Here is a 25,988-nt window from a genome sequence, read left to right on the forward strand (position 1 = left end):
CATTAATTAGGTTGCCTCTTAGGAAGAGTGGGCAGAATGATTCCAAAGATTCTCAGAACCCTTTCCCTTGACGCTCAGTCTTACTGGTCTTCATCACTGAAAGCTTAGAGGAAATCAGTAGAGTGTCTGTATTGAAGAATTACATTTGATTGTAAGCCCATGTGGGGTAGTTTGCATATAATAACTCGCATGCTGGTGTCTGGGAAAACGACAGTGTCTTGTCAAAGGATTATTTGTCTCCTGTTTGAGGGTCTTATATTCCTGGTGTCCAACAGCGAGAGGTCTGAAAAGCATTTCTCAGAGCGTGTTAGGTGTTCTCAACGTGCTTTGTGCTTCACCAGAGCTCAGAAATCAGACATACGATCTTCTGTTATTGTGCGTGCTAGATATGTTGAGTAATTTTTTAAAGTATCAGTAAGTACTTGTTTAGTTCGTAAGCCTCTTCTTTCCTCTCTTCCAAAGAAAATGTATTATTACCATACTTTTATTATTGAGAATTCCAGGACATGATTCTGACAGGTTTTGCCAAATGTGATTAGATATTCCAAACTATAATGTCCTCGTCATCATTCTTGACTTTTTGAAGGAATGTATATCTTAGGAAAGCTAGAGTTCTCCGAGCAAGCCGTCAGCCATAGCCCCGTCTCCCCCCACATCTGATTCTGGATGTGCAGACATCTGTGACTGAGGTCAGCCAACCAGGTGCCAACATGACTTCAGGGTTGGCTTCTTGTTATCTATTCATCCCACTGACCAAAATAAGTAAACAAATGTAAAGACAAGACCCACAATAAGGCAACATGCAAGATGGCTTTATTTCTTGACGTTAAAGATGCTTAATCCATCTCGTGGCATAGAATTGAGGTGAATTGATGCGTCTTCTCATTTGCCATCATAAATCTTCTCTTTTTTTTTTTTTTAAAAAGGGGCATTTTTTCCCCCTTAACATTTCTCCCAAAATGTAAATACTCTGGGTAGAATGACCCCATAAGGAGAGTATCTTGTAAAATTCGTCATACTGGAGTGCCCCTCCAGGAGTAACTGAAATATTTATTACAAAGGAGTTTCTGGTACTGCACTCACATGACAAGAGACCCTCAGTGACTTTGCCGGTTAGAAAACATCCTTCTGTATAAGCCACCACTTCCGTAGCAACATTAACCTCTCAGAAACTTCCTTGAAAATAAAAACAGGCAGGATGCAGTTGAAAAGCTGCATTTTTTTTTTCTTTAACAAATCCTCACTGAATCTGCTTTTAAACGCCTGACCCCTGGACACAATTCTCAAATTCAGGCAGGAGGAACCGACTGGCTTTGGGTTTACTATGAAGGTTGCCCCACATACACAAATGACCCCTTTTATGTTTCTCTTTTTGTTTTTTCTTTTGCAAGAACCTGACACAAATAGTTTCTGCGTTCTGTCTTGGCATATTTATATCGAGTTTATACTGGTGGCAATGTAGAGACTGCTTGGAGACAGGCACTGTGGCCCTTGGGTCATGTATTCAGATTTGTTGAACACCTCTTATTGCCAGGAACCATGCTGTGTGACTCGACAATACTAAAAAAAAAAAAAAAAAAAAAAAAAAGACGTGGCTTGTGCCCTCTTGGAGCTCCTAATGTTTATATTTAAAATCACAGTTGCTGAGACTGCATATGTGTGACGAAAAGAGACATGAAATCTTCTGGGCAGTTGGATGTATGGAGAGTTAAGTGTGTTATGTCTTGAAAGAATCCACAGATGGAAGAAATGGCAGTCTCCATTAAAGGGATAAAAAATAAACACCATGAGACCATTAAAACTTGGAATATGTTGGAGGCAGAAAGTATCTTGGACTACCACTGGCTAGTGCTCTCTTTTACTGATTGGGAACATTTTTAACTGTAATATCTTCTGGCCTCTCTAAAGGCACAAATAAAGGCAGCCACCATTTCTGAGCTGAACCCTTGTCTGTAGAGGATCTCGGCACCCTGACTAGATGAGGCATGCACTGCTAGAGAGAATCATGGCCAGAAAGGCAGTGTGGGAATAGGGTGGAACCGGCCTTTCCCTTCTGAGAGCTGCAGTTTTGCAGTGAAAAAACGATGCATAGAGATCCCCAGATGCAGAATCTTTTCTAACCAACGAAGTCAAGATTGAGTACATCTTCTAGCAGGTTCCCTGCCGTCAGGGCAGTAACCATGGGGCTTAGGGGAAAGTGCCTGTCTAAACAGGACCCTGTTTGGGGTTTACATGCATGGCCCCCATCAAAAAAGAAAATCAGCAATAAGCCAAATCAAGCAGCTAAAATGTAAAAATATGGACCTAACTCATGCTGGAAGGGAGACTCACACCCTCCCAGACCGATTCTTTCTCAGAATCTTGTAAACGCCAGCACATTCTCTCTCTTTTAAGTTGAGCTGCTCAACTTTATGAACTGTGAAATTTACATTTATACTCTTTCAACCCACATATACCATTCAAGTTTATGAAGTTGCAGCAAGCCGCCCATTCGACTGAATTGCAGTGTTTATTCTTGTCTCATGGAGAAATAAAACAATCTTACGGGAAACTGTTATGACAATCCATTCCAACTGTTTTCAGACACACACATAAACACCCTCTGCTCACATTCCAGAACCACCTGCACATCATCCCTACAACTCCTTGAGAAGTTCAGGGGGTGGCTGTGGATGGATAGAGGGTCCATTTTCCAAACACTGTGTAACAAGTCACTACGCGTCATGCTTAAAGAGTATGAAGTTAACATTTTGAATCACAAACTGGAAAACAAAACAGTTCTCCAAAGTACCTCGTGAACCATTCAAAGGAAATTTCTGCGTCATCCACCAGAAAAGCTAAATCTGCTGTTGGATACGTCAATTCCCACTCTTTTTCTAGTAATACAAAGGCAACTGGCTGCTAGGGCAGGAAGTGTAGAACACCCAAAGTGCAAATGACGAGAAGGAGGATTTTTGCCCTAGGGGGCTGTAAAACTGTGTGTGGAATTCTCACAGCCGCTTCTTGTCCCATTGCCGTTTAGTCTTTGAAACTGGGTGTTTTAAAATTGATCTCATGGTGGAAACCAGAAGCAAGGGGTAAATGTGATTTCAGTTAAAACTATGTACAAATATCTTCTGTAATTTTGCTGCTCTAATTTTTAGGCTATGAATTTTGTAATGAGCTGATCAGATTACAAATTTCCTTTGTTTACAATCTCATATAGTAGGGGCTCAGATCATTTCTTAGCTGTCAATCTCTTCTCCCATTTTCATACGAAGTTCCATTTAAAACATTGTTGAAACTAAGCCTAAAAATTAAACTCAATTAATTAAAAATGGGGGAGTTTTCCTTGATTTAAATGGAAATGGTATATTCTTTTCAAAGAATTTTGTAACCACCTTTATAGCTTCTTTGCTTGGAAAACCGAGGGTGTTAACTACCAGTTAACAGTTGTATTACTTTCCAGAGCATTATCTAACGGGCCCAATGTGTACCTCAAGATAAACATGGTATGTTATGTCTAAAAAAATTCATGGTTGATTTAAATGGTTCTGAAATGTCTATAAATAAAGAAAATTTAAAAGTTGCTCTTCTTGCAGTCCCTCAGTGAGTCGGACCTAGTGCATAGTTTTCTAGAACTCTGTTCCCCATCCTCATGAAGGAGATGAGAACGCGCGTCTGAAGGGATTCTTAATGCTGCAAGCCCATTCCGTACTAAGAGGCAGAAAGCAATGGCTATTGTACAAAGAAGAAGCTGGGAACCAGGTCACCTGATGGCATTCAAAGAAAATCCAGTACCTGTGTGGTCAGAAGTTAGAACAAAAGACAATTCATTTATATAATGAACTGGTGAGGTTTACAAAAACAAAAAAAAAACAAAAAACACTTCGTGTTTGGGGAAAAGAAACAACACAGATTCCTCTCTACACAGTTTAATTTATATAATTACAATCAGCATTAAGAGCAGAAATGGGTGTGCAAGAGAAAGTCATGAGCATTCAGCTCACTGTGGCACCCACCAGTGAGTTTTACAGAGAAGTTGGCAAGTGGCAAATGGAGGTTGCTTAAGAGAGCTTCTGTTTTACTCAAAATAGCATGCAGTAGCTTCAGACCACTTTATTGTGAGATTCTGGGGGAGAATCAAAGGGCTGGCAGGACAATGGGAACCCACATCCTCCACCCTGACTAGACCTCCCCAGCTTCACAATCACGGAAACGTCTTCCTGTCTTCCTTCACTAGACAAAGCATTGCCAAACCATCTTCTACTTAAGCCTTCAACCCTTCTATCCTGTTTCACAGGGATAGAACTTGTAACTAAATCCACAGGTGGCCATTTCCCTGGATTTCCAGGATATGCTCTGGAAGAACTTACAGAATTGAACCTGCACAATGGGTTGGCTAAAACATCCAAGTATCTAGCTCAAGGTCCTAAGAGTGCTTAATCAGATACACCCTAGGACATTGACTTTTCCAAACTGAAAATTGCAGAGTAAATTTGAATTTAGATATAAGTTGGGTTAGAGTCAAATATCCTGAGGTTAGAAAAAGCCAAATCACTGAAAAGAATAATTAAGCACTGGATAAATTCTTGTTTCACTGAAATGAGTTTTTCCTTAAGAATCACCCTCCAGCTCCTTACTTAGCTAACTCATACACTTACTTCTGGATTTATCCAGAGATCAGGACCTGCGCTGAAGTTGGACATTTAACCAACTGAGCCACCCAGGTGCCCCATAGTAAAATTTCATTTTTTCCTAGGGGGCACCTGGCTGGCTCAGTCGGTAGAGCCTACAACTCTTATTTATTTATTTTTCTAATGTTTTTATTTTTGAGAGAGACAGAGTGTGAGTGGGGGAGGGGCAGAAAAAGAGGGAGACACAGAATCCGAAGCAGGCTCCAGGCTCTGAGCTGTCAGCACAGAGCTTGATGCGGGGCTCGAACCCATGAACCATGAGACCTGACCTGAGCTGAAGTCGGACGCTCAATCGACTGAGCCACATAGGTGCCCCAAGAGCATACAACTCTTGATCTCAGAGTCATGAGTTGGAGCCCCATGTTGAGCATAGAGATTACTTTTAAAAAGTTAATTTTTTTTTCAGTGCATAGCGTTTCTTTTCCTGGTCCTCCAACTTCTTTGTCTTCTAAGATCTTCAACCGATGCTACCCAGTCAGTGCTAGCTGGAAATCAAGAGAAATCTCTCCTGCTTATAAAATGGAGGCTCTGAGCATATCTCCTGCTCTTTGATCAAAAAGTATGACTCAGCAGAGATAGTGAGACAAATAGAAGATTTAAAAATGTAAATAACAACTTACACATAGCACACATACCTTCTATGGTACTGTATCCAACCAGGCCAGTCCCTCTGGGACACCCGGGTGGAGAAGCAACTGTAGTACTAAATATGACCGCAGGGTGTCGGGCTTTTCCAACCAGCTAATGGCTACACAAGGATTACTCCAGGCAACTGGGATGGAGTACAACGGTGAGGCAAGGATTAGTACAGAGTAAAACATAAGTCCAGTCATATTGGTGGCCTCATCCCCTCATTCAATTTCCCACTTTCCTTAGCCAAGCACATTGGAATCCTGAAGTCATGGAAGCAGAAAGAAGTGGCTCAAAAAAGATAAGGAATTTGAAAGTGGAGCACTGTGCTTTTCCCAAGCCATATGTAGGGAAGGAAAAATTCTTCCTCTACCCATCAAATTCTTCCAGCTGGACTAAGAGTTAATTTAACAGATTAACAGAAGAAAGAACCAAAGTTTTCCTTTGTGTGCCCAGAGGCCCAGTAATGAAATTGAGACCTAAAGAAATGACCAAAGCAGGCAGTTTTTTATTTTATACCTTTTAGACAAAGAGACAACCTGTGAGGAATCAATTGACTTTGGGAGCTTCAGTTAGTAAGAAATTCTGAACAGAATTTGGGCTGGGGCAGTAAGTTAGTAAAAAGTTAACAAAGGTTTTTCAAACATCCTTCTTGGGTCTAAATTTCCCATCTCTGATAATAAGGATGTGTCTTTATCTCCTGGGACAGGGAGGTATATTTCACATGGGAGGTTTATTTCCTGCTTTCACGGGGACAGAAGAGGGTCTGAGTATCCTTTTGCAGGGGCTATCTCTTAAGTAACTTTTATTTAAAATAATCAGGATGCTGGAAACCAATTTGACAATAAATTTCATATATTGAAAAAATAAAATAAAATAAAATAATCAGGATGCTAAAGTGGCCTTTAGGGGTGGCTTGTCCTTGGATCCTACACATATATCCACTGGGGAAGAGGTAGAGGAATTTTCAAAATGCAAAACTGGCCTATCAGTTGCCTTGTCTCTTCTTGGTTCTGAGTCTCTGGAATTTTGAAAGTGAATGATGCTCTTGAGTTTAAAAAAAAAAAAAAAAAGCTGTACTTTATTTTTTTTTATTCCATTGGTTGGTTGTAAGCAACAAAACCCTCAACCAGAAACAAAATCTCTCAAGTACCATTAATTACACTAAAGCTGACTTCCAAGTTAGGATTGAAAAAGTTCATCTCCTTCAGGCCTCCTTTGCTCTTTTTTTTTTTTTTTTAAATATTTATGTTTGAAGGAGAGAGAGAGACAGAGACAGAGCATGAGCAGGGGAGGAGCAGAGAGAGAGGGAGACTCAGAATCCGAAGCAAGCTCCAGGCTCCGAGCTGTCAGCAGAGAGCCCCACACAGGGCTCAGACTCATCCATCGCGAGATCATGACCTGAGCTGACGTCAGACACTTAACCGAGCCACCCGGGTGCCCCTCCTTCACCTTAATAAAACCATGAACATACCTATTTGATTCTGCAAGGAAGAAGAAAGAAAAGATAAGCTTTAACAAAGAGAATGTCAAACTTCAGCTCTTGCATAAATAACTTTATGTTTCATTCTCTGTGCTTTTTACTACTTTCAGCAGTGCCATTTTTGACAAGGTAAAGGAAGTCTCTCAATTCAACTGTTAAGGAGATGAATTTACAAATCTGGTAAATTACTAATAATTTAAGTTTCTAATCCAAAGGAAACAAAACACTAATTTGAAAAGATACATGCACCCCTATGTTTATTGCAGCATTATTCACAATAGCCAAGTTATGGAAGCAACCCAAGTGTCCATTGAGAGATGAATGGATAAAAAAAGAAATGGTACACACACACACACACACACACACTGGAATATTACTCAGGCATAAAAAGGAATGAGATCTTGCCATTTGCAACAACATGGATGGACCTTTAGGATATGCTGAGTGAAATAAGTCAGAAAGAGAAAGACAAGTACCATAGGATTTCACTTATATGTAGAATCTCAAAAAACAAAATGAACAAGCAACAAAAAAGTAGAAAGAGACCCACAAATAGAGAACAAATTGTGGGCTGTCAGAGGGGAGGGAGGTGGAAGGATGGGCAAAATGGGTGAAGGAGAGTGGGAGATACAGGCTTCCAGTTATGGAACAAATAAGTCACAGGGATGAGAACAGCATAGGAAATACAGTCTATAGCATTGCAGTCGCGTGGTAGCTACCTTTGTGAGCACAGCATAACTTATCAAATCAGTAGGTTGTACACCTGAAACTGATGTAACATTGTCAACTATACTTCACTAAAAAATAAAATAAAAATGAAAAAAATTTTAAAACAATTAAAATCATTTCAGTTTGAGTTTGAGTTGTCATCTTGAAACAGGATGATTGCCAAAGTTTTCATATAGCCAGACTTACCTGTTTGTACCACATTTCAGTGACTGGAGATTAAGGGTCATGGGAAAATGGCATAGTTCTGGGAATTGGAGCACAGGTCACAGGAACACCGTTCTTCACATCGTAAGATGGTCAGCTCTCCTGGTTTCATGTTTCTTTTTGTGTTACCGCTGTCCTATACACAAAAGCTCTCTCTTTTGGTGTCTCATCTGTGTGAAGACTATAGAATTGTACCAGTTCTTCATATAGGATTATCTGGCCCCTCCTAAGGTTGAAAATGTCTAGCAATATAAATTATCATTTTCCCATTGAAGCAAAGGCAATCTGGAGAGGTGATCTGACAAGATCTGTACTGATCTTGAGTCAGGATTACTCATGAACTCACACAAAATCTGAGTCCTGGACAGGACTTTAAAAAGACCCTCAAACACTGTCGTGATTTATTTGTATGTGTAGAGATCTCCAGGGTAGAAGTTCCTGTTTCTACATTGCACACTTCCTGGTTCTTCCTTTTCTGCCTCCCTTTGCAACTTAAGTTGTCCACCCAATTTTATAGTATGTAAGTTATATCACATTTTTTTCATTATTTTAATGTTTATTAATTTTTGAGAGAGAGCACGTAAAGCGGGGGAAGGGCAGAAAAAGAGGGAGACACAGAATCGGCTCTGCACTGAGAACGGAGATCCCAGTGTGGGTCTTGAACTCAAGAGCTGTAAGATCATGACCTGAGCCATAGTCAGATACTTAACCAACTGAGCCACCGAGGCACCCTTATATCACAATTTTTTTTTAATTTTTAAAAATGTTTTATTTATTCTTGAGAGAGAGAGCATGAGCGAGAAAGGGGCAGAGTGAGGGAGGGACACAGAATCCGAAGCAGGATTCAGGCTCTAAGCTGTCAACACAGAGCCCCATGTGGGGCTCGAACTCACAGGTCGTGAGATCATGACCTGAGCCAAAGTCAGACGCTCAACCGACTGAGCCACCCAGACGCCCCCTATATCACAATTTTTTAAAAGCTCACCTATTCCTCCATGGAGATTAGTTGTGAATCGGGCCATTTTCTATTATACTCTTTCTCAGACCTCAGACTGTTCATTTTCTTTCTTAGTTTTCCTGGGATGAGAATAGCACATGACTTGTCACCGAGGCTTCAGCACTGTCCTACGCTAGTTATCTGTACATTTTGAAGAAGTGAGATTTCTCTATATTAATCCTCCTGGATGATAAGAAGACATGGGAATTATTTGTGCTGGCAGAAAGAAAAAGACAACGTGTAGAGATCCCACTATTCTAGTAACGTAAAGTACTGGGATCCATGAATTGGTTAATCATTGATAGTTTGTTATTTGGAATGTTGAGATAACTCATTTATCTTTCACAGATAACTAACTATAAAAGAACAGTTTGAAATACGGAATGGGAAAATGAAGTACATGTTCTTCTTATTCAGTTAACTATTAGGTGTATCTCACCAGAATTAATGCTCAATGGAAAAAAAAAAAAACGCTATTATTTAACCCTCGCCTCTCTGAGAGACATGTTGTTTGTTTCTACTTTTTGCCTCACTATGTTGCCAGGATTGGCCATTTTTAGAGCACTCATCTTCCATCCATTGGCTTTTGTCTCCTGACTATCACCCTGGTCAGGGCTTGATTTTGGTGTAGGAAGATTATAAAGGGCAAGTGGGCGGTGGTTGCTGGAGATGAGGATTTGTTCAATTCCAGAAGGCATGTTCAATTCCAGAAGCCATGTTCCAGGCTGTGGATTAGCTCACTATCAGACTTGTTTATCTCTTGACCTAGCCCAGCCCCTCTCCTCACTGACCACTTACTCTTCCCTGAAATAAAGGACCCCATCTACTCTATTTTCCCCCATCCTAGGTTTCTTCTCACACCTCTTTCCCTGGACCTTCTTAGATCTTTACCCAGATTTAGCCCAAATTTCACATTTCCCTGAATTCCTTGTATGTGTTCTCATTCTATCTCCAGTTACCTTGTTAGGGTGCTTTAAAACACTCTCTAACCTGATTTCATAAATGTATTCTTACAGCCAAAGAGATCCACTAGGCAAACAACACTGGAGAGACTGGATTGATCTCATAGGCAGACGGAAGAAGGGAGGACACCTGGTGTGGCATTGTATGGGTTCATTAAGTGAAGCAATTTGGGGGAAGTGCCTACCATCATTCCCAGGCAGTGAAAATTTGCCTTTTCAAACTGGATGTATGAATGCTAAAGTTAGGCTTGAAATTGCTTTTACTATCAACAAAATATTTATTGACCACCCTCCACTCTTTGGCATGCTCCTAAAGAGACATTCCCAGTGCGTTTAGGGGAAAGTGTGTCTCATTTGCTCCTAGGTTGACCAACACTCAGTTATTCTCCAGTTATTCACCCGGCCCTGGCTACTACACCCTACCTTGCCCAGACCACAGGGTCACCTCCTGCTATTCATCGCTCCCTGGAGCTCTGGGCACCACCTCTGGTTGGATAGTTGCTTCTGCAAACAGGTGTCACTTGAGATGTGCTCATAGGCATTTCCTGTCCTCCCTCCGTCGCTTCTCTCCCCAGCACCATTATAAGTGTGCTCACAGTACAAGCTGTTTCCTCAGCCTAAGTTACAGATACGCTTTCCTTATAATCCCAGGTGTCCAGCAGGTGTATACACATTCGCACACGCCCACACATATGCTACAGATGCATGTTCTCTCAAAGACTCACAATCTAAACCCCTAAGGAAATAGACCCAATAATGAATGACAGATCTCTTCATAACTGCACGCTTAGCTACCCAAATGCCCTGCAAAAGCTTGGAAATACCACCCATACAGTCATGATTATATTCTTACACTTGCTCCCATCCTATAACCTGAAGGAGGGTTTGTTTCTCTAGGGACGATAATTGAACACCTTTGGGGTCAGCAAGTTGTGAATTTGCAGCAGATATTTGCGCCTTTTGATCAGTGTGATATTGGCCTCATTTTCTTACCTACAAAATGGGAACAGGGACAGCTACCTCTTAGAGTGGTTATGGCAACTGAATGAGTTGATGTATGTGATACCACTTAGTTCAAAGACTTAATTCTGTTTCAAAATAGAACTAAACCCTTTTAGAAATGAGAAGGTGGTGAGAGGAATAACATTTTTCTTCTGGCCATCCATTTATTTAGTATGGGTTTTTTGAGCATGTATTAAGTTTTCAGTACAGACCTGAGTGCTAGAGTTGCTCTAGTGAACAAGACACATTTTCTGTCTATAAGTTGATGGTTTACAGTTAGCACAGTAGTCAAATCTTTGATTCAGTACTTAATGTGTTCCATTCACTGGAACTTAGGAAGTCATCTCATTAAATTTAAACAGAAGCAAGAAGAGGTATTTCCCATTTTTATAGATGAAGAAACTAAGTCTAAAAGGGTAACTTACCCCGGGTGCAGGTGGCTCCTTCAGTTAAGCATCCAACTCTTGATTTTGGCTCAGGTGATGATCTCACAGTTCATGGGATGGAGCCCCACACTAGGCTCTGTGCTCAGAGCATGGAGTTTACTTGGGTTTCTCTCTCCCTCTTTCTCTGCCCCTCCTCCCTCAAAATAAATGAACATTAAAAACAAATAGACATCCTCTCCAGCATCTATAGTCTCCTGATTTGTTCATTTTGGCCACTCTGACTGGCGTGAGGTGATACCTGAGTGTGGTTTTGATTTGTATTTCCCTGATAAGGAGCGACGCTGAACATCTTTTCATGTGCCTGTTGGCCATCTGGATGTCTTCTTTAGAGAAGTGTCTATTCATGTTTTCTGCCCATTTCTTCACTGGGTTATTTGTTTTTCGTGTGTGGAGTTTGGTGAGCTCTTTATAGATTTTAGATACTAGCCCTTTGTCTGATATGTCATTTGCAAATATCTTTTCCCATTCCGTTGGTTGCCTTTTAGTTTTGTTGGTTGTTTCCTTTGCTGTGCAGAAGCTTTTTATCTTCATAAGGTCCCAGTAATTCACTTTTGCTTTTATTTATTTTTTTTTTATATGAAGTTTATTGACAAATTGGTTTCCATACAACACCCACACCTACCCTATGACCCAGCAATAGCACTGCTAGGAATCTACCCAAGGGATACAGGAGTACTGATGCATAGGGGCACTTGTACCCCAATGTTCATAGCAGCACTCTCAACAATAGCCAAATTATGGAAAGAGCCTCAATGTCCATCAACTGATGAATGGATAAAGAAATTGTGGTTTATATACACAATGGAATACTACGTGGCAATGAGAAAAAATGAAATATGGCCTTTTGTAGCAACGTGGATGGAACTGGAGAGTGTGATGCTAAGTGAAATAAGCCATACAGAGAAAGACAGATACCATATGGTTTCACTCTTATGTGGATCCTGAGAAACTTAACAGGAACCCATGGGGGAAGGGAAGGAAAAAAAAAAAAAAAAAAGGACGTTAGAGTGGGAGAGAGCCAAAGCATAAGAGACTGTTAAAAACTGAGAACAAACTGAGGGTTGATGGGGGGTGGGAGGGAGGGGCGGGTGGGTGATGGGTATTGAGGAGGGCACCTTTTGGGATGAGCACTGGGTGTTGTATGGAAACCAATTTGTCAATAAACTTCATATAAAAATAAATAAATAAATAAATAAATAAATAAATAAATAAATAAACAGACAAAAAAAAATAAAAAAAATAAAAACAAATAGACACATGCCAACTGACTCTGTCTCTCTTTTTTTAATGTTTATTTGTTTTTGAGAGAGACAGCAGCTCAGGCAAGCAGGGGAGGTGCAGAGAAGACAAGGGAACAGAGGATCTGAAGCAGGATCTGCACTGACAGTGAAGAGCTGGACATGGGGCTCGAACTCACAAACTACCATATCATGACCCGAGCTGAAGTTGGAAGCTTAACTGACTGAGCCACACAGGTACCCCCAACTCTGTGTCCTTTTAATCAGGAAATGTATTTCCCAGAAGCTCCACTCCATAGATTTCCACTTGGCTAAAACCAGGTCACGTAACCACCCTAAGTGCAAGAGTCACATGGGCGAGTATATCTAACCCTGAACTACTCAGGGCTCTCTGAGTAAGGGAGGAGAGACTAGACCTTGGATAAGCAGCCTGCAGCATCTGCCTAGGCACTTGGGCAATACATACTCATTGTCCCAGAGCCCGCTGAAGGAATGCAGTCCATCCTGCTAGAGGTATTTGTGATACACGAGTCAGAAGCTGAAGACAGAACTCAGCTCTAGAACAAGTTAGACCATTCCCTCTCCAGGATCACATCCTGATTCTTGCTTGTATTTGTTGTGTCAAGCCCATCAAAATTTTGTGAGAAATGCTGCGTATCATACTTCACCTCCTGGAAATACCTAATGCATATTAGCATATTAAAGGCTCTGAGAAATTTTCAAGAAAAACTTGTTTGACTCTATTTAACCCCAAGTTTCTCCAACATTCTCCAGACCAGGCTTTGGAAATGCTGATCTGGGCCAGTACCTTGAGGTCATCCAGTTTAGTTCTTCTTGGCCATGTGGTTCGCTAAGAATTAAGCGGCTGGCAGGGAATAAGAAGAACGGGTTTTCCACCCCACAGGGTACTCAGTCTGACCCTAGGTTCCTGAGCACACTCCTGGGCCTCAAGCTTGCAAGTGCCCTGCGCTCGGGCTAATGCTTTGCCGATTGCTGTCTTGAAATTAATTTCTGAACAGGGGTTTCACGTTTTCATTTTGTCCTGAGCCTGGGAAATTATATAGGTGACCCAGGCAAACAGGGTACAGATCAGATATATATGATTTGTATTTTCAACATTTTCCTATTTCAGAAGAAGCAGTTGCCTGCGAGTTTAAATAGGTTTGCCCTTCTTACTGACATACGTAAGCATATATGAAATCATGCTAAAACATTAGAAGTGTTCTCTCATCCTGTTAATACCTTCCCCTGACTTTTATCAAGGGGGTTATGTCAAGTTTGTATCAAATACAGTGAAAAAGAAATTAGATTCATTCTGTTATCATAAATGGATATGAAGAGAAATTTAAAGCAAACTCCTTTTTTAAATGTTTATTTATTTTGAGAGAGAGAAAACGATTGGGGGATGGGGGCAGAGAGAGAGAGAGAGAGAGAGAGAAATAGCCCTGTGTGGGGCTCAGGCTTACAACCGCAGGATCATAACCCGAGCTGAAATCAAGAGTCAGACAGACACTCAACCCACTGAGCTACCCAGGCGCCCCTAAAGCAAACAAAGTCTTCTTAATAGTAAGACAAATGGGGTGCCTGACTGGCAGAGTCAGTAGGACATGTGACTCTTGATCTCGAGGTCATAAGTTTAAGCCCCACATTGGGCATAGAACTTGCTTTAAAAACAAATAAATAAAAATAATAAATAATAAATAAACCCAGAAGAAAAAAAAACCCAGTAAGACAATTAAAGTGCCTTTAATTCCTCTTTGACTGCCTTGGGGAAGGGAATCATGTTTTATTGATTTATGTATTTCAATATATAACACAGTACATAGACTATACTAGGTGGCCAGTTGGCTGATGGGCTAAAATAGTGGTTGTTGAGTGAAAGAACTTGACAAGGTCCAACTAGAAATTAGAGAAACTCTCTAGATAGCCAGAGACCCAAGCCTCCAGTGCAGACTCTGGTGAAGCCCAAGATCTATTTTTCTCCTGCCAATCAATCCCTTTTGTCAAGTTGGTTTGAGGTTCTAGAACTTAAATTTTATACCAGAGTAGGAACCAGCCATGTGACCCCAAAGGACACCCTCCGCCAACACACATGCATATCAGAAGCAACCACCAATCTAACTGGTCCTTCACACTGAAGGAAATACCTAAAAACAGGAACAAAACTCAATCAGAACTAGGATTGGAGACCTTCTGCATTAGAAATTTCTCTTGGGGGGGGGGCGCGCTTGGCTGGCTCAGTCTGTAGAGCATGTGCCATTGGATCTCAGGGTCGTGAAGTCGTGGAAAAAAAAAAAAAGAAATTTCTTTTGAAATAATGTGATGATATAAACAGACTTACCTGCAAGGCTAAGCAGGAAACAAAAATAATAAAGAAGCTGATTTCTTTAGCCTTAGCTCCAGGCAAATCTGCAGAGCTTTTAATTTATTTTTGTCCTGTTCTTCCATTTCCAGCCTAAAATGTCTTCATACCAACAACCCCTATCACCCCAACCCCCATGGATGAAAGGTAATAAGGAGGAAAACCAGTGGTATCTTCCGCAAAGGATGGCTTATGAATCAGTCTGCCTCTCTGTATAAGTTAACTCACATCTAACTTTATTTGACTTTGAGAAGCCTAAACAGAGTCTCGGGAATGGTGTTGAAGAATAAAATTGCCTTTAGGAAGCAAGAGCCAGACTTTCATTTCTTTGAAAGAAGAAAGTTGAGCCCAAAGGAAAAACAAAAAAAGCAACCAAGCTTATATTTTAGTAGAAAGAGGAAAGGAGACTCTTTGTCATTATTTGTCATGTAAAATAGCAAGATAATGACCCAACAGGGATTGACCTTTTCACTGGAAGGAAGGGGATGGCATTTAGATTTCTTCTGAGTCAGAAACTGGGTCTTATATGTCTTTATTCTTCCCTGCCAGCAACCACGACAGCGAATTGTTGGTAGTGGGTGTTCAATATGTGTTGGTTATTTCATGGATGAGTGGGTGGGTGAATGCATGAGTTGGCTGGTGGACTTAAATTCAGCAAATTCCTCTCTTTTCTTCTCCACTGTCATAGCAGTTTCTTTCTCCTGGTGTCTGTCCCCCAATGCTTGCCCACAGCCCTGTCCTCAATACTGCTTGAACCAGTATGCACACCCTCGTATCAGGGCCAGTCTCTTCCAGGTAGTGAACTGGGGTCTAAACTTCTCATGTTGTCACTGGACTGTGGGCTCCCATGTCCTATTTATCTTAGTCCTGGTCCCCCAAGACTAGCCCACCAGCCTGTCCCTCTCTGGTCATATGCAATAACTATTTATGTTGTTGGAGCAGTGAATGTAAACAAATTAACCATTTCAACTCTCCTTTTGCAAACAAATTATTCTTTAAGTCTTTTTTTTTTTTAAGTTTATTTATTTATTTTGAGAGAGAGAAAACAGAAGCAGGGCGGGGACGGGGAGGAGCGAGAGGGGGTAGGGGAGGGGGCAGGGGGGCAGGGGCGGGGAGGGCAGAGAGAAAGGGAGAATCTCAAGCAGACTCCATGCAGGTCAGCACAGAGCCCAATGTGGGACTCGAACTCACAAACCGAGAGATCACGACTCAAGCCAAAATCAAGAGTTGGACGCTTCATCGACTGAACCACCCAGGCACCCTTTGTCATATTTTTTTTTTTAAGAAAGATCAATGTTTCCCAAAAATATTAAATGTCTTAAGATACTTGTATTTTCCTAACTATTTAAGGAATCTCTTTTTTTCTTAAAGTTGAAACGTGCATTTAGTTTTCAGTCCAATGAAATGATCTGTCATAGCTCTAAAAAAGTACAGGACACCCAATTGTTTTAAGCGTTTTGTTTTGTTTTTTTAGTAATCTGTACACATGGGGCTCGAACTCATGGCCCTAAGATCAAGAGTTGCATGCTATACTGACTGAACCAGCTAGGAGCCCCAGGGCACCCAATTTCACTAACGTTTTCCTTTTTCTTTATCTTTTCTCATTGAAAATGGTAAAAAACATTAAAATAAAAATCTGCAACTTAATGAATATGTAATTATTCATTAAGTAAATAATGTGATTTACTTTTTATGGTTTGAAACATTTGCCTCTATTAGGTTTCTTTCGTCCCCTATGTGAACACTCAGGTACATTGTGCCAGATTTGTCTCAAAACAGAGAGCACGTAAGTAACCATTGGAAGCATCTTGATTTCAAAAAGGCCATTTCAGAGAAATCTCTTTTCTAGTTCCTCCTTGCAAAAGTTTTAAGAGCGCACAAGTCTAAAAAGAAAAAATACACACTACAGTATTCTGAGATTTGGAGAAGACAGGCAAAGGTTAACAAAAATAGAAAGAAAGAAATTTAACTCATTCCATTTTATTGAAAGCAATTTCCAAGTAGCTTATCTGTTATGAAGATAACTTCATCCAAGCGTTTATTTAATAGTTAATTAGCAGCATCTCTTAAAAGATCTCTGCAGCCTAGAAAACACAAGGCCATAATCCCGGCTAATAATATCAAAGTGATGAGCAAAGACATAGCACCTACGTTTTCAGCTGATGATGTGGCAAAGATCATGAAATTCTGCAAAACTCAATCTAAAGTGAGTTATAAATCGCACAAATACCAGCTAATGGATAATGAGATCCTATTCTAATGTTGATAATGTGCAATGTAAGTGTTTCCTGTTTCTTAAATAGGATATCTTTGACCATTTAAACAAGTCTTTAGCACCAAGCATCCACAGGCATGAGTATATTAGAAAAGCCATTTTGTGTATGCTGCTTGGAGGTAATGAGAAAGTGCTTCTCGATGGGACACGCATAAGAGGAGACATCAATGTCTTATTAATAGGTAAGAGCACGCTGAGTTAATAGTGCATTGATAACTTATTTTTATTGTCCCCTCCTCACCATGCTTGTGTGACTCAGTGATGTAATATTAGCAAGAAAACAAAAAGCCAAACTAACACAATTACAGTGTCATCTTTTTCCCGTATAAAACAGTGCATTGCCTTTTACTAGAAACATTTTTTATCCTTGAGAGTATCATTTGACCTTTTTAACAAATACCCTGTGTCCAATACATCAATCGCCTTCCCCCAATTCCCCACTTCTCACCTTACCCCTCCCCATTTTATCTAGCCCTACGTTGATCTAGTCAATAATCCAACAAACACCCTTGAAAGGTGGACTATTGTTTCAATCTCCCTCTCGGTGGTTGCCCATCTTTCCATTTTGCCCTTCGAGCAAAGACACAAAGGTCAAGTGGGGTTTAAGCAAGGGCTTTGAGTGCTTTTATCTACGAACCCACCATTGGCAGCTCTTGACCTACCATTAACAACATGGCCTCTGGATGGTGGGCACTCAGGGGGGTACAAAAATTCATGTGATTCAAGGTCTGCCTTTCTGTGGAAGCTGTGGAGATGAGACAAATATATTCATTGCATATGCAATTCTTAACTTCTTACTCCATGCCAGGAATCGCCAGCCACAGATAAAAAGTGGAAGACACAAAGCTTATCCTCAGGTTTACAGGGAAAGCAAGAAGATACACGTGTGCAAATCAGTGCATCAAAGCGCTCTAGGCTCTATGACAGATGTGTAAGCCAAATGTTGAGAGGGCACCCCCAGAAAGTACCAGGCGGGAGATTCAGAGGAGAAACATATCACACAGGTGAGAACAGTGGTGGAGTTTTTGAGAGCAGGACTTCAGATTTCAACCCTTCCCTCGAATGGTCATTTTAAGGACTCTTTCGAAAATATTCCTAAAGAATACCTGCTTCCAAGTATTCCATAGTATCTCCCACATTTGGTCTTGTGACATATTCAGATTTCCACTCAATTGTCACCTTCAAGAGACTTTACTAGACATCCTAAATAAAGTAGCCACCTGGTCGGCCACTCTCTTTTACATAAACTTTGCTAACATTTGTCAAAACCTACTGTTTCTCTTGTGGTTTTAAGCATTGCCCGTAGGTTCAAAGAAAGCCAGGACTTTGTGTTGTTGTTTGCTGTATCCCCAGTGCCTAGAATAGTATGCTTAAAAAAAATGGGGGGCGCCTGGGTGGCTCACTTGGTTGAGCATCCAACTCTTGATTTCAGCTCAGGTCACAATCTCATGGTTCGTGAGATCAAATCCTGGGTGGGGCCCTGTGCTGGCAGCATGGAGCCTGCTTGGGATTCTCTCTCTCTCTCTCTCTCTCTCTCTCTCTGTCCCTCCCCTGCTCATGCACATGCATGCTCTCTCGCTCTCTCTCTCTCTCTCAAAATAAATAAATAAACATTTTTTTGAAAAAGTGTGCTTAAAAATATTTTTGAATAGGGATGCCTGGGTGGCTCAGTCTGTTGAGTGTCTGACTCTTGATTTCGACTCAGGTCATGATCCCATGGGCTGAGCATGGAGCCTGCTTCAGATTCTCTCTCTCTCTCTCTGTTCCCTCTCCTGCTTATACTCTCTCTTCTCTCTAAAATATAGATAGATGATAGATAGATAGATACTACCTATATCTATAATATAGATGTAGATATAGACGATACAGAAAAGTGGGTGGAATATGAAGCAAATTAAATATATTCTGGATTATAGACAGTGTTGTCTTTTTGCTATAAGTTTATGGTTTTCTAGTTCAAATGTCATGAAAAACTAAAATTTGGGATGATGTGTTTTGCTTATTCCCTAACATCTTTTGGCCACACAGAAGGACTGCCATTCTGAGAAGAGGGAAAATGGCACAGTTATATTCGATAGGCAAGTGGAAAAAGTACCCTAAATATTATTTAGGCTAGCAATGATCCAAATGAAATATTGTCTGTACTTTAAAGCTTCTTTCTAAAAAATAATTCTTTGAAATGTGTTGTTATCTTTTTACCTTGCTAATCTATTCAATTGTGCTAATCTATTCAACTCAGTTCCACAAATATTTACTGAGTAGTTCTAAGCACTTGGAATGGGATGGGAAGAGGGGAGATGACGGAGAGGCTAGGAATGTATGTAAAGCTGACTAGGAACCACAAGAATCCTTAAATCCAGCATCCTACCATGCGTTCCAAAACATTTTTATGCAAACATCCCGTGTTTTAAAAGATTGTGCCTCTCTGCACTTGCGTTTTCAGCACTCAAAATCGAAAAGAGGTCAGAGAGAGCTTCCCTGCTGTCACAGAAGCATGCTCTACCGGCGGGCTCACCCAGCCCCCCAAAGCCGCCATGCTTCTAGTTTTGCTGGTTGCCTTCTCTATGGGAAAATCAACAGAGCATCTGTTGCTCTGAGCTTGAAAACAAAAACGTCCTCTGCTGTGCTAGGAGATAACATCCGCAGAAGGCTGAAAATGAAAATAAAATAAACAGAGGACTGCAGATCGTGCAAATTAGCCTACATGAAAGCCAGAGGAACAGCCTGTCATCTCGCTGTTAAATAAGACCGTGGCTGTTGCTGATTTGAAGGGACAGATGACTGAATGACAAGTGTGAATAAACCCTGGAAAAGGTGCAAAGTGAGCCATAGGGAAGCAAGGAACGCAGAGCAGATGGACAATTGGATTTGAACAGAAGGAGAAAAATAGAATTTTTAGCATGAGTTTTTTCAAAAGATACCAATAACCCATATTTCTATAGATGTACGCCTTTTCTTTCTCATTTCTAAGTCCCTCTCAGTTTGCTGTCAAAAAAGACAGATAGGGGCTGCTGGTAAAATGATACAGATAAGAATTCCATGGGTAAGAATACTGGACGGTTTCCATAAATCTCAATAAGCATTATGTCACTTCACATGTTGAGTTACATAGGCATTTTGTAAGACTAAATTCAGAGGCCCCTGAGTGGCTCAGTGAGTTGAGCATCTGACTCTTGATTTCGGCTCGAGCCATGGCCTCGAGGCTTGTGAGTTCGAGCCCGGTGTCAGGCTCTGTGCTGACAGTGCAGAACCTGCTTGAGGTTCTCTCTTTCTCCCTCTCTCTCTCTCTGCCCTTCCCTCATGCTCTCCCTCGCTCTCTCTTTCTCTCTCTCTCAAGAACAAATAAATAAAACATAAAAAACAAAATAAAAAAAGACTCTAAATTCAAATACAAGCCAATGAAATTAGTCAATCAATTAACATAGCCTATCTCTGGTATGCTGAGGTCCCAAAGTACTTACTATACATACATTCGCTGCCAGCTTCTAGGTGATGAAGCTCCCCATTTTAAGAACCAAAACTTTTCAGTTTGAAAGTATTTATTGAACGAATGGATGGATGGATGAATTGGATTGTGTGGTTAGTTGCATTCAGTAGTAGACGTTGAAAAGAGGTTCTTGGTGAACTCATAGACATAAGACACTGTAGTACCATCCCGCAAGGACACGTTCGGGAGCTGAAATATGAGTTGGGACCACAGCTTCACTGAGACAGTCCTCACTGGTAAATCAGATATAATAGAGTAAGTGGGGAGGGCAGGTGGGATGGGCCAATCAAGAGGCTGTCACCGATGGCCACCAAGGCACCTGCTGAACCCTGAGGGCTCAGCAATCAGACTCTGTGACTGGTTAAAAAAGAAACAGTACCAGGTTTCTTAGGGGCGAAGCAGTATCTTGAGTTCTGCACATGATGAGTGAGTCCAATATTCCCCCCCCCCCCGGGATGCTTTGATGGATTCGTATCAAAGCCTTAGGAAAAACACAAATGCAAAGGAAAAAACAAAATGATGATCCTTATATAAGATCCCTACACAAGACTGGTAACACTGCTACGCCATCTGGCATGGTTTCAGAGAACCTGGGGAAGCTCTAGCAATCAGCAGCAGCAGCAAGCCTCCAATAAAGGATAACCTCACAACAGCCATTTCCTGGCCCCGCACAACGTCACAGCTTGGCCACCGTGACACAGCTGCCCCGCCCCACCAGAGTCTGTGGGCACCACAGCAGCACTAGCAGGGACTTAGGCTTTCACTCAATAAAGAGTGACTGTGCACAGACCCTGGTAACACAATGACAAGGCACATTTGGTGTCTGCCTTAGCAGCATTTACATTCCAGAAAGGACTTGTCAAGTGTATTAGTTTCCTAGGACTGATGTAATAGGGCACCTCAAACGGGGTGGCTTAAATAACAGAAATATATCGTCTCGCAGGTCCGGGGGCTAGAATTCCAGGAGCACAGTGCAGGCAGGGCTGTTTCCTTCAGAGGGTTATGAGAGAGAGTATGTTCTGTGCCTCTCCCTCCCTAGGTGATTTGCTGCAATCTTTGGTGCTTGGTGTGTAGAACCATCACTCCCATCTGTGCCTTCATCTTTATGTGATATTCTCCCTGTGTGCATTTCTGTGTCCAAATTTCCTCTTTTTAAATATGTTTTTTAGAGTTTATTTATTTATTCTGAGAGAGCGCACGAGCAGGAAAGGGAAAGGGGGAAAGAAGGAGAAGGGGAGAGAGGGAGAGAGAGAATCCCAAGCAGGATCCACGATACCAGCACAGAGCCTGACTTAGGGCTCAATCTCGTAAACCATGAGATCATGAATGACCTAAGCCAAGATCAAGAGTCAGATGCTTAACCAACTGAGTCACCCAGACATCCCTAAATTTCCCCTTTTTATAAGGACACCAGTCATATTGGATTAGGGAGCCCACCCTGCTCCAGTATGACCTCACCCTAACTAGATGTAACTAATTACATCTACAAACACTGTTTTCAAATAAGGTCATGTTCTGGGGTACTGGAAGGTAGGATATCAACATATGCATAACAGCAGAAGGAACAGTGATAGGAGCCGGAGCAGGTATGGCTGAATGATGGGTGCCATATGTAATTGAGTTCTTGTGAGAAAACCCCTGGAAATTCTCAAAATTATTGTAGAGGACTTAGAAGTGCCGGGAGGTCTCACATAAGCAGATGGGGACAAAAGACTGAAAAATACAATTTATTGCTTTTATCCTTTTGCTTCTTTTCCAGTTTTATTGAGATAAAATGGACAGATCACATTGTGTAAGGTTAAGGTATACAACGTGATGATTTGATGCATGTATATATTGCAAAATGTTTACCCCAAGAAAGGTGGTTAACACCTTCACGTTGTTACCATTTTTGTGTGTATATGAGAACACTTAAGATCTACTCTCTTAGCAACCTTAAGGTATCACAATACAATATTGTTGACTATAGTCACTATGCTGTACATTGTATTCCCAGGACTTATTCTTCTTATAACTAGAGGTTTGTATCCTTTGACTGGCATCTCCCCTTTTCCCCCCACCTCCCGGTCCCTGGTAGCGACAATTCTACTCCCTGTTTCTATGAGTTCAGCCTTACTATTTTTATTTTAAAGATTTTATTTTAAATAATCTCTACACCCAACATGGAGCTCGAACTCACAACCCTGAGATCAAGAGTCACGTGCTCTCTAAGAGCCAGCCAGACGCCCTGAGTTTGCAATTTTTAAATTCCATACATAAGTGAAATCATGTGGTGTTTGCTTTTCCCTTAGCATTATATCCTCAAGATCCATCCATGATGGTGCACATGGCAGGATTTCTTTCTTTCTCATTACTGAATAATCCATTGTACATCTATATCGTATCTTCTTTATCCATTCATTTCCATATTTTGGTCATTTCCATATGTTAACTATTGTAAGCAATGTTGCAACAAGCATGGGAGTACAGATGTATTTTTGAGATCCTGATTTCATCTCCTTTAGATATATATCCAGAAATAGGATTGTTGGATCACATGGTAGTTCTATGTTTTTATTTTTTGAGGAACCTCCATACTGTTTTCTATGGTGGCTGCACCGATTTACATTCCTACCAACAGTGCACGAGGGTTTCTTTGTCTCCACATCTTTGCCAACGCTTGTTATTGCTTTTCTTTTTAATAACAACCACTGCAACAGGTCTGAGGTGATATCTCATTATGCTTTTGATTTGCAGTTCCCTGATGATTAGTGATGCTGGACATCTTTTTGTGTACCTGTTAGCCATTTGTGTGTCTTCTTTAGAGAAGTGTCTCTTTGGATCCCCCGCCCATTTTTTAATCTAGTTTTTTTTTTTTTTTTTTTTTGCTATTGGGTTGTATGAGTTCCTTATATATTTTGGATATTAACCCCTTATCAGATAGATAGTTTGCAAATATTTTCTCCTACTTCATAGGTTGCCTTTTCATTTCATTGATTGTTTCATTTACTGTGCAGAAGCTTTTTAGTTTGATATGATCCTACTTGTTCATTTTTGTCTGTTTTTGTGTGTGTGTGTGTGTTTTGTGTTTTTGATGTCATATCCAAAAACCTGTTGCAACCAATGTCAAGAACACTTTTCCCTATGTTTTCTACTAGGAGTTTTACAGTTTCTGGTTTTACATTTAAGTCTTTAATCCACTTAGAGTTAATATTTGTGAGTGGTGTAAGGGGGTTAATTTCATCTTTTCACATGTGATTATCCAGTTTGCCCAGCAGCATCTATTGACGAGACTCTTCCATCCCCATTGAGTATTCTTGACTACCATGTCAAATATTAGCTGACTATATATGCCAGGATGTATCTCTGGGCTCTCTATCCCATTTGTCTATGTATCTGCTGTTGGTTTTCTTTTAAGTTGATTTATTTATTTATTTATTTATTTATTTATGTTAAGAGAGAGTGTGAATGGGGTAGTGGCAGAGAGAGAGACAGAGAGGGAGAGAGAATCCCAAGCAGGCTCCCAGCTGTCAGCACAGAGCCCGACTCAGGACTTGAACTCAAGAAACTGTGAGATCATGACCTGAGCCAAAATCGAGATTTGGATGCTTAGCCTACTGTGCCACCCAGGCGCCCCAGTCTATGTTTGTGTTTCGAAGACAGTACCGTACTGTTTTGATTACTCTAGCCTTATCATGTAATTCGGAACAGGAAGTGTGATGCTTCCAGCTTTGTTCTTCTTTCTCATGATTGCTCTGGCTACTTTTAGTCTTTTGTGATTCTATATGAGTTTTAGGATTGTTTTTCAATGTCTGTAAAGTATGCAACCGGAATTTTGACAGGGATTACATTGGATCTATGGATGGCTTTGGAAGGTATGTACATCTTAACAATTTTAGTTCTTCTGATCTGTGAGTACTATCTTTCCATTTATCTGTGTCTTCTTCAAATTGCTCTTGTCAAAAAAAGGACTTTTTTGGGGGGGGGTCAAAGTCCTATTGTTTTCAGTGTACAAATCTTTTACTTCTTTGGTTAAAATTTATTCCCACGTCCTTTATTGTTTTGATGCTATCACAAATGAAATTGTTTTCTTTATTTTTTTCTTCATTTTTTCAGATATTTCATTGTTAGTATATAGAACCTCAACTGATTTCTGTTGAGAAATGTATGCTAATTCTGTATCCTGCAACTCTACCAAATTCATTTATTAGTTCTAACAGGTTTATTTTGGTGGAGTCTTTAGGATTTTCTGTAATTAGGACCACTCCATCTGCAAACAGAGACAATTTTACTTCTTCCTCTCTTATGTGACTGCCTTTTAGTTTTTTCTAGCCTGCATGATTGCTCAGGCTAAGACTCCAGTACTATGTTGACTAGGAGTGGCAAGAGTAGGCATCCTTGTCTTATCCCTGATCTCACAGGAAAACCTTTCAATCTTTCACCACTGAGTACGGTGTTAGCTGCGGGCTTGTCGTGTATGGCCTTTGTTATGCTGAGGTTACTCTTAATGAGACTTCATTTTTACTGCCCAGGCTAAGGCATCGCACACATTTCACATGCTATTCTGTTTTCTTCCAGTTTTTCATGTATTTTTTAATATTCGGGCCTGTGAAGTTTCAAATTCTTTGCAGCATATAGAATAAGTATAAATCTACATTAATTTTTCCATATCCTGATATCCAGTTACCACAATAATTTTTATTTAGTAATTATTTGGCAATAGATAATATAGATATATACACTATATCTACAGAATGTACTGTACTATATTCTCCGACTATAGTCTTAGAGAATCAGGAATTCTCAATCCACTTCTATCAGCCATACCCATCCAAGCCTTCCCTTCTACCTCAGGCTCCCAAGGAACTTGGAACAAGAACTCAGGAACTTGGAACCTGCTACAAGAAACTGCAGGTGAGAAAGTCCTGCTTTGGAGGGCGCCTGGATGGCTCCGTCAGTTGAGCGTCTGACTTCGGCTCAGGTCATGATCTCAGCTCGAGAGTTCGAGCGCCACATCAGGCTTTGCACTGACGGTGCGAAGCCCACTTTGGATTCTCCATCTGCCTCTCTTTGCCCCTCCCCCACTCACACTGTTTCTCAAAAATAAATGTTAAAAAAAAATTCTTTTAAAGAAAGAAAGTCCTGCTTTGACAGAATCGAGTAGGTGTCTAATACTCCCAATGTCTCTATGTGATGAAGCTGGGCTAGAACGTGCAATATGGATCTCCCAACTACAGCCAGCACCCCACAAGATAATACCACTTTCTGGCCGGATACCAGACAGGGCAACACAATGATTTGCGGGTAGAGAAGAAAGACACCTGGCAGGCCGTAAGAGCACTTAGCCAAGTGAATGGCAGGAGCTCAGGCCTGGAGACAGGGAGGCAGAGAGGCGAGCTGAGAGCAGAATTACCAACCACTGCCCCCTCCCCCCACCCCCATAGCCTCTTTCTCCAGTTGTCATATTGCTTCTGTTTCATCAGACATTAATTTTATAATATATGAACAGTGGAATAGA

The 25,988-nt window shown here is 40.8% G+C and overlaps 1 protein-coding gene across 1 annotated transcript in view; it reads right to left on the minus strand.

Moving 5' to 3' along the window:
* Positions 1–20,584: 20,584 nt before the first annotated feature.
* MEP1B (meprin A subunit beta) overlaps positions 20,585–25,988 on the minus strand; it is an 82,910-nt gene continuing 77,506 nt past the window's right edge. Inside the window, exon 16 of the mRNA XM_047086874.1 lies at positions 20,585–20,680. Within this exon, the coding sequence (XP_046942830.1) occupies positions 20,585–20,680 (96 nt within the window). The remainder of the gene's footprint in view (positions 20,681–25,988) is intronic.

This window comes from Lynx rufus, unplaced genomic scaffold (genome assembly GCF_022079265.1).
Source record: "Lynx rufus isolate CCGP_SWC_20201006 ecotype Redwood Valley unplaced genomic scaffold, mLynRuf1.p SCAF_22, whole genome shotgun sequence".
NCBI classification, from domain to species: domain Eukaryota; kingdom Metazoa; phylum Chordata; class Mammalia; order Carnivora; family Felidae; genus Lynx; species Lynx rufus.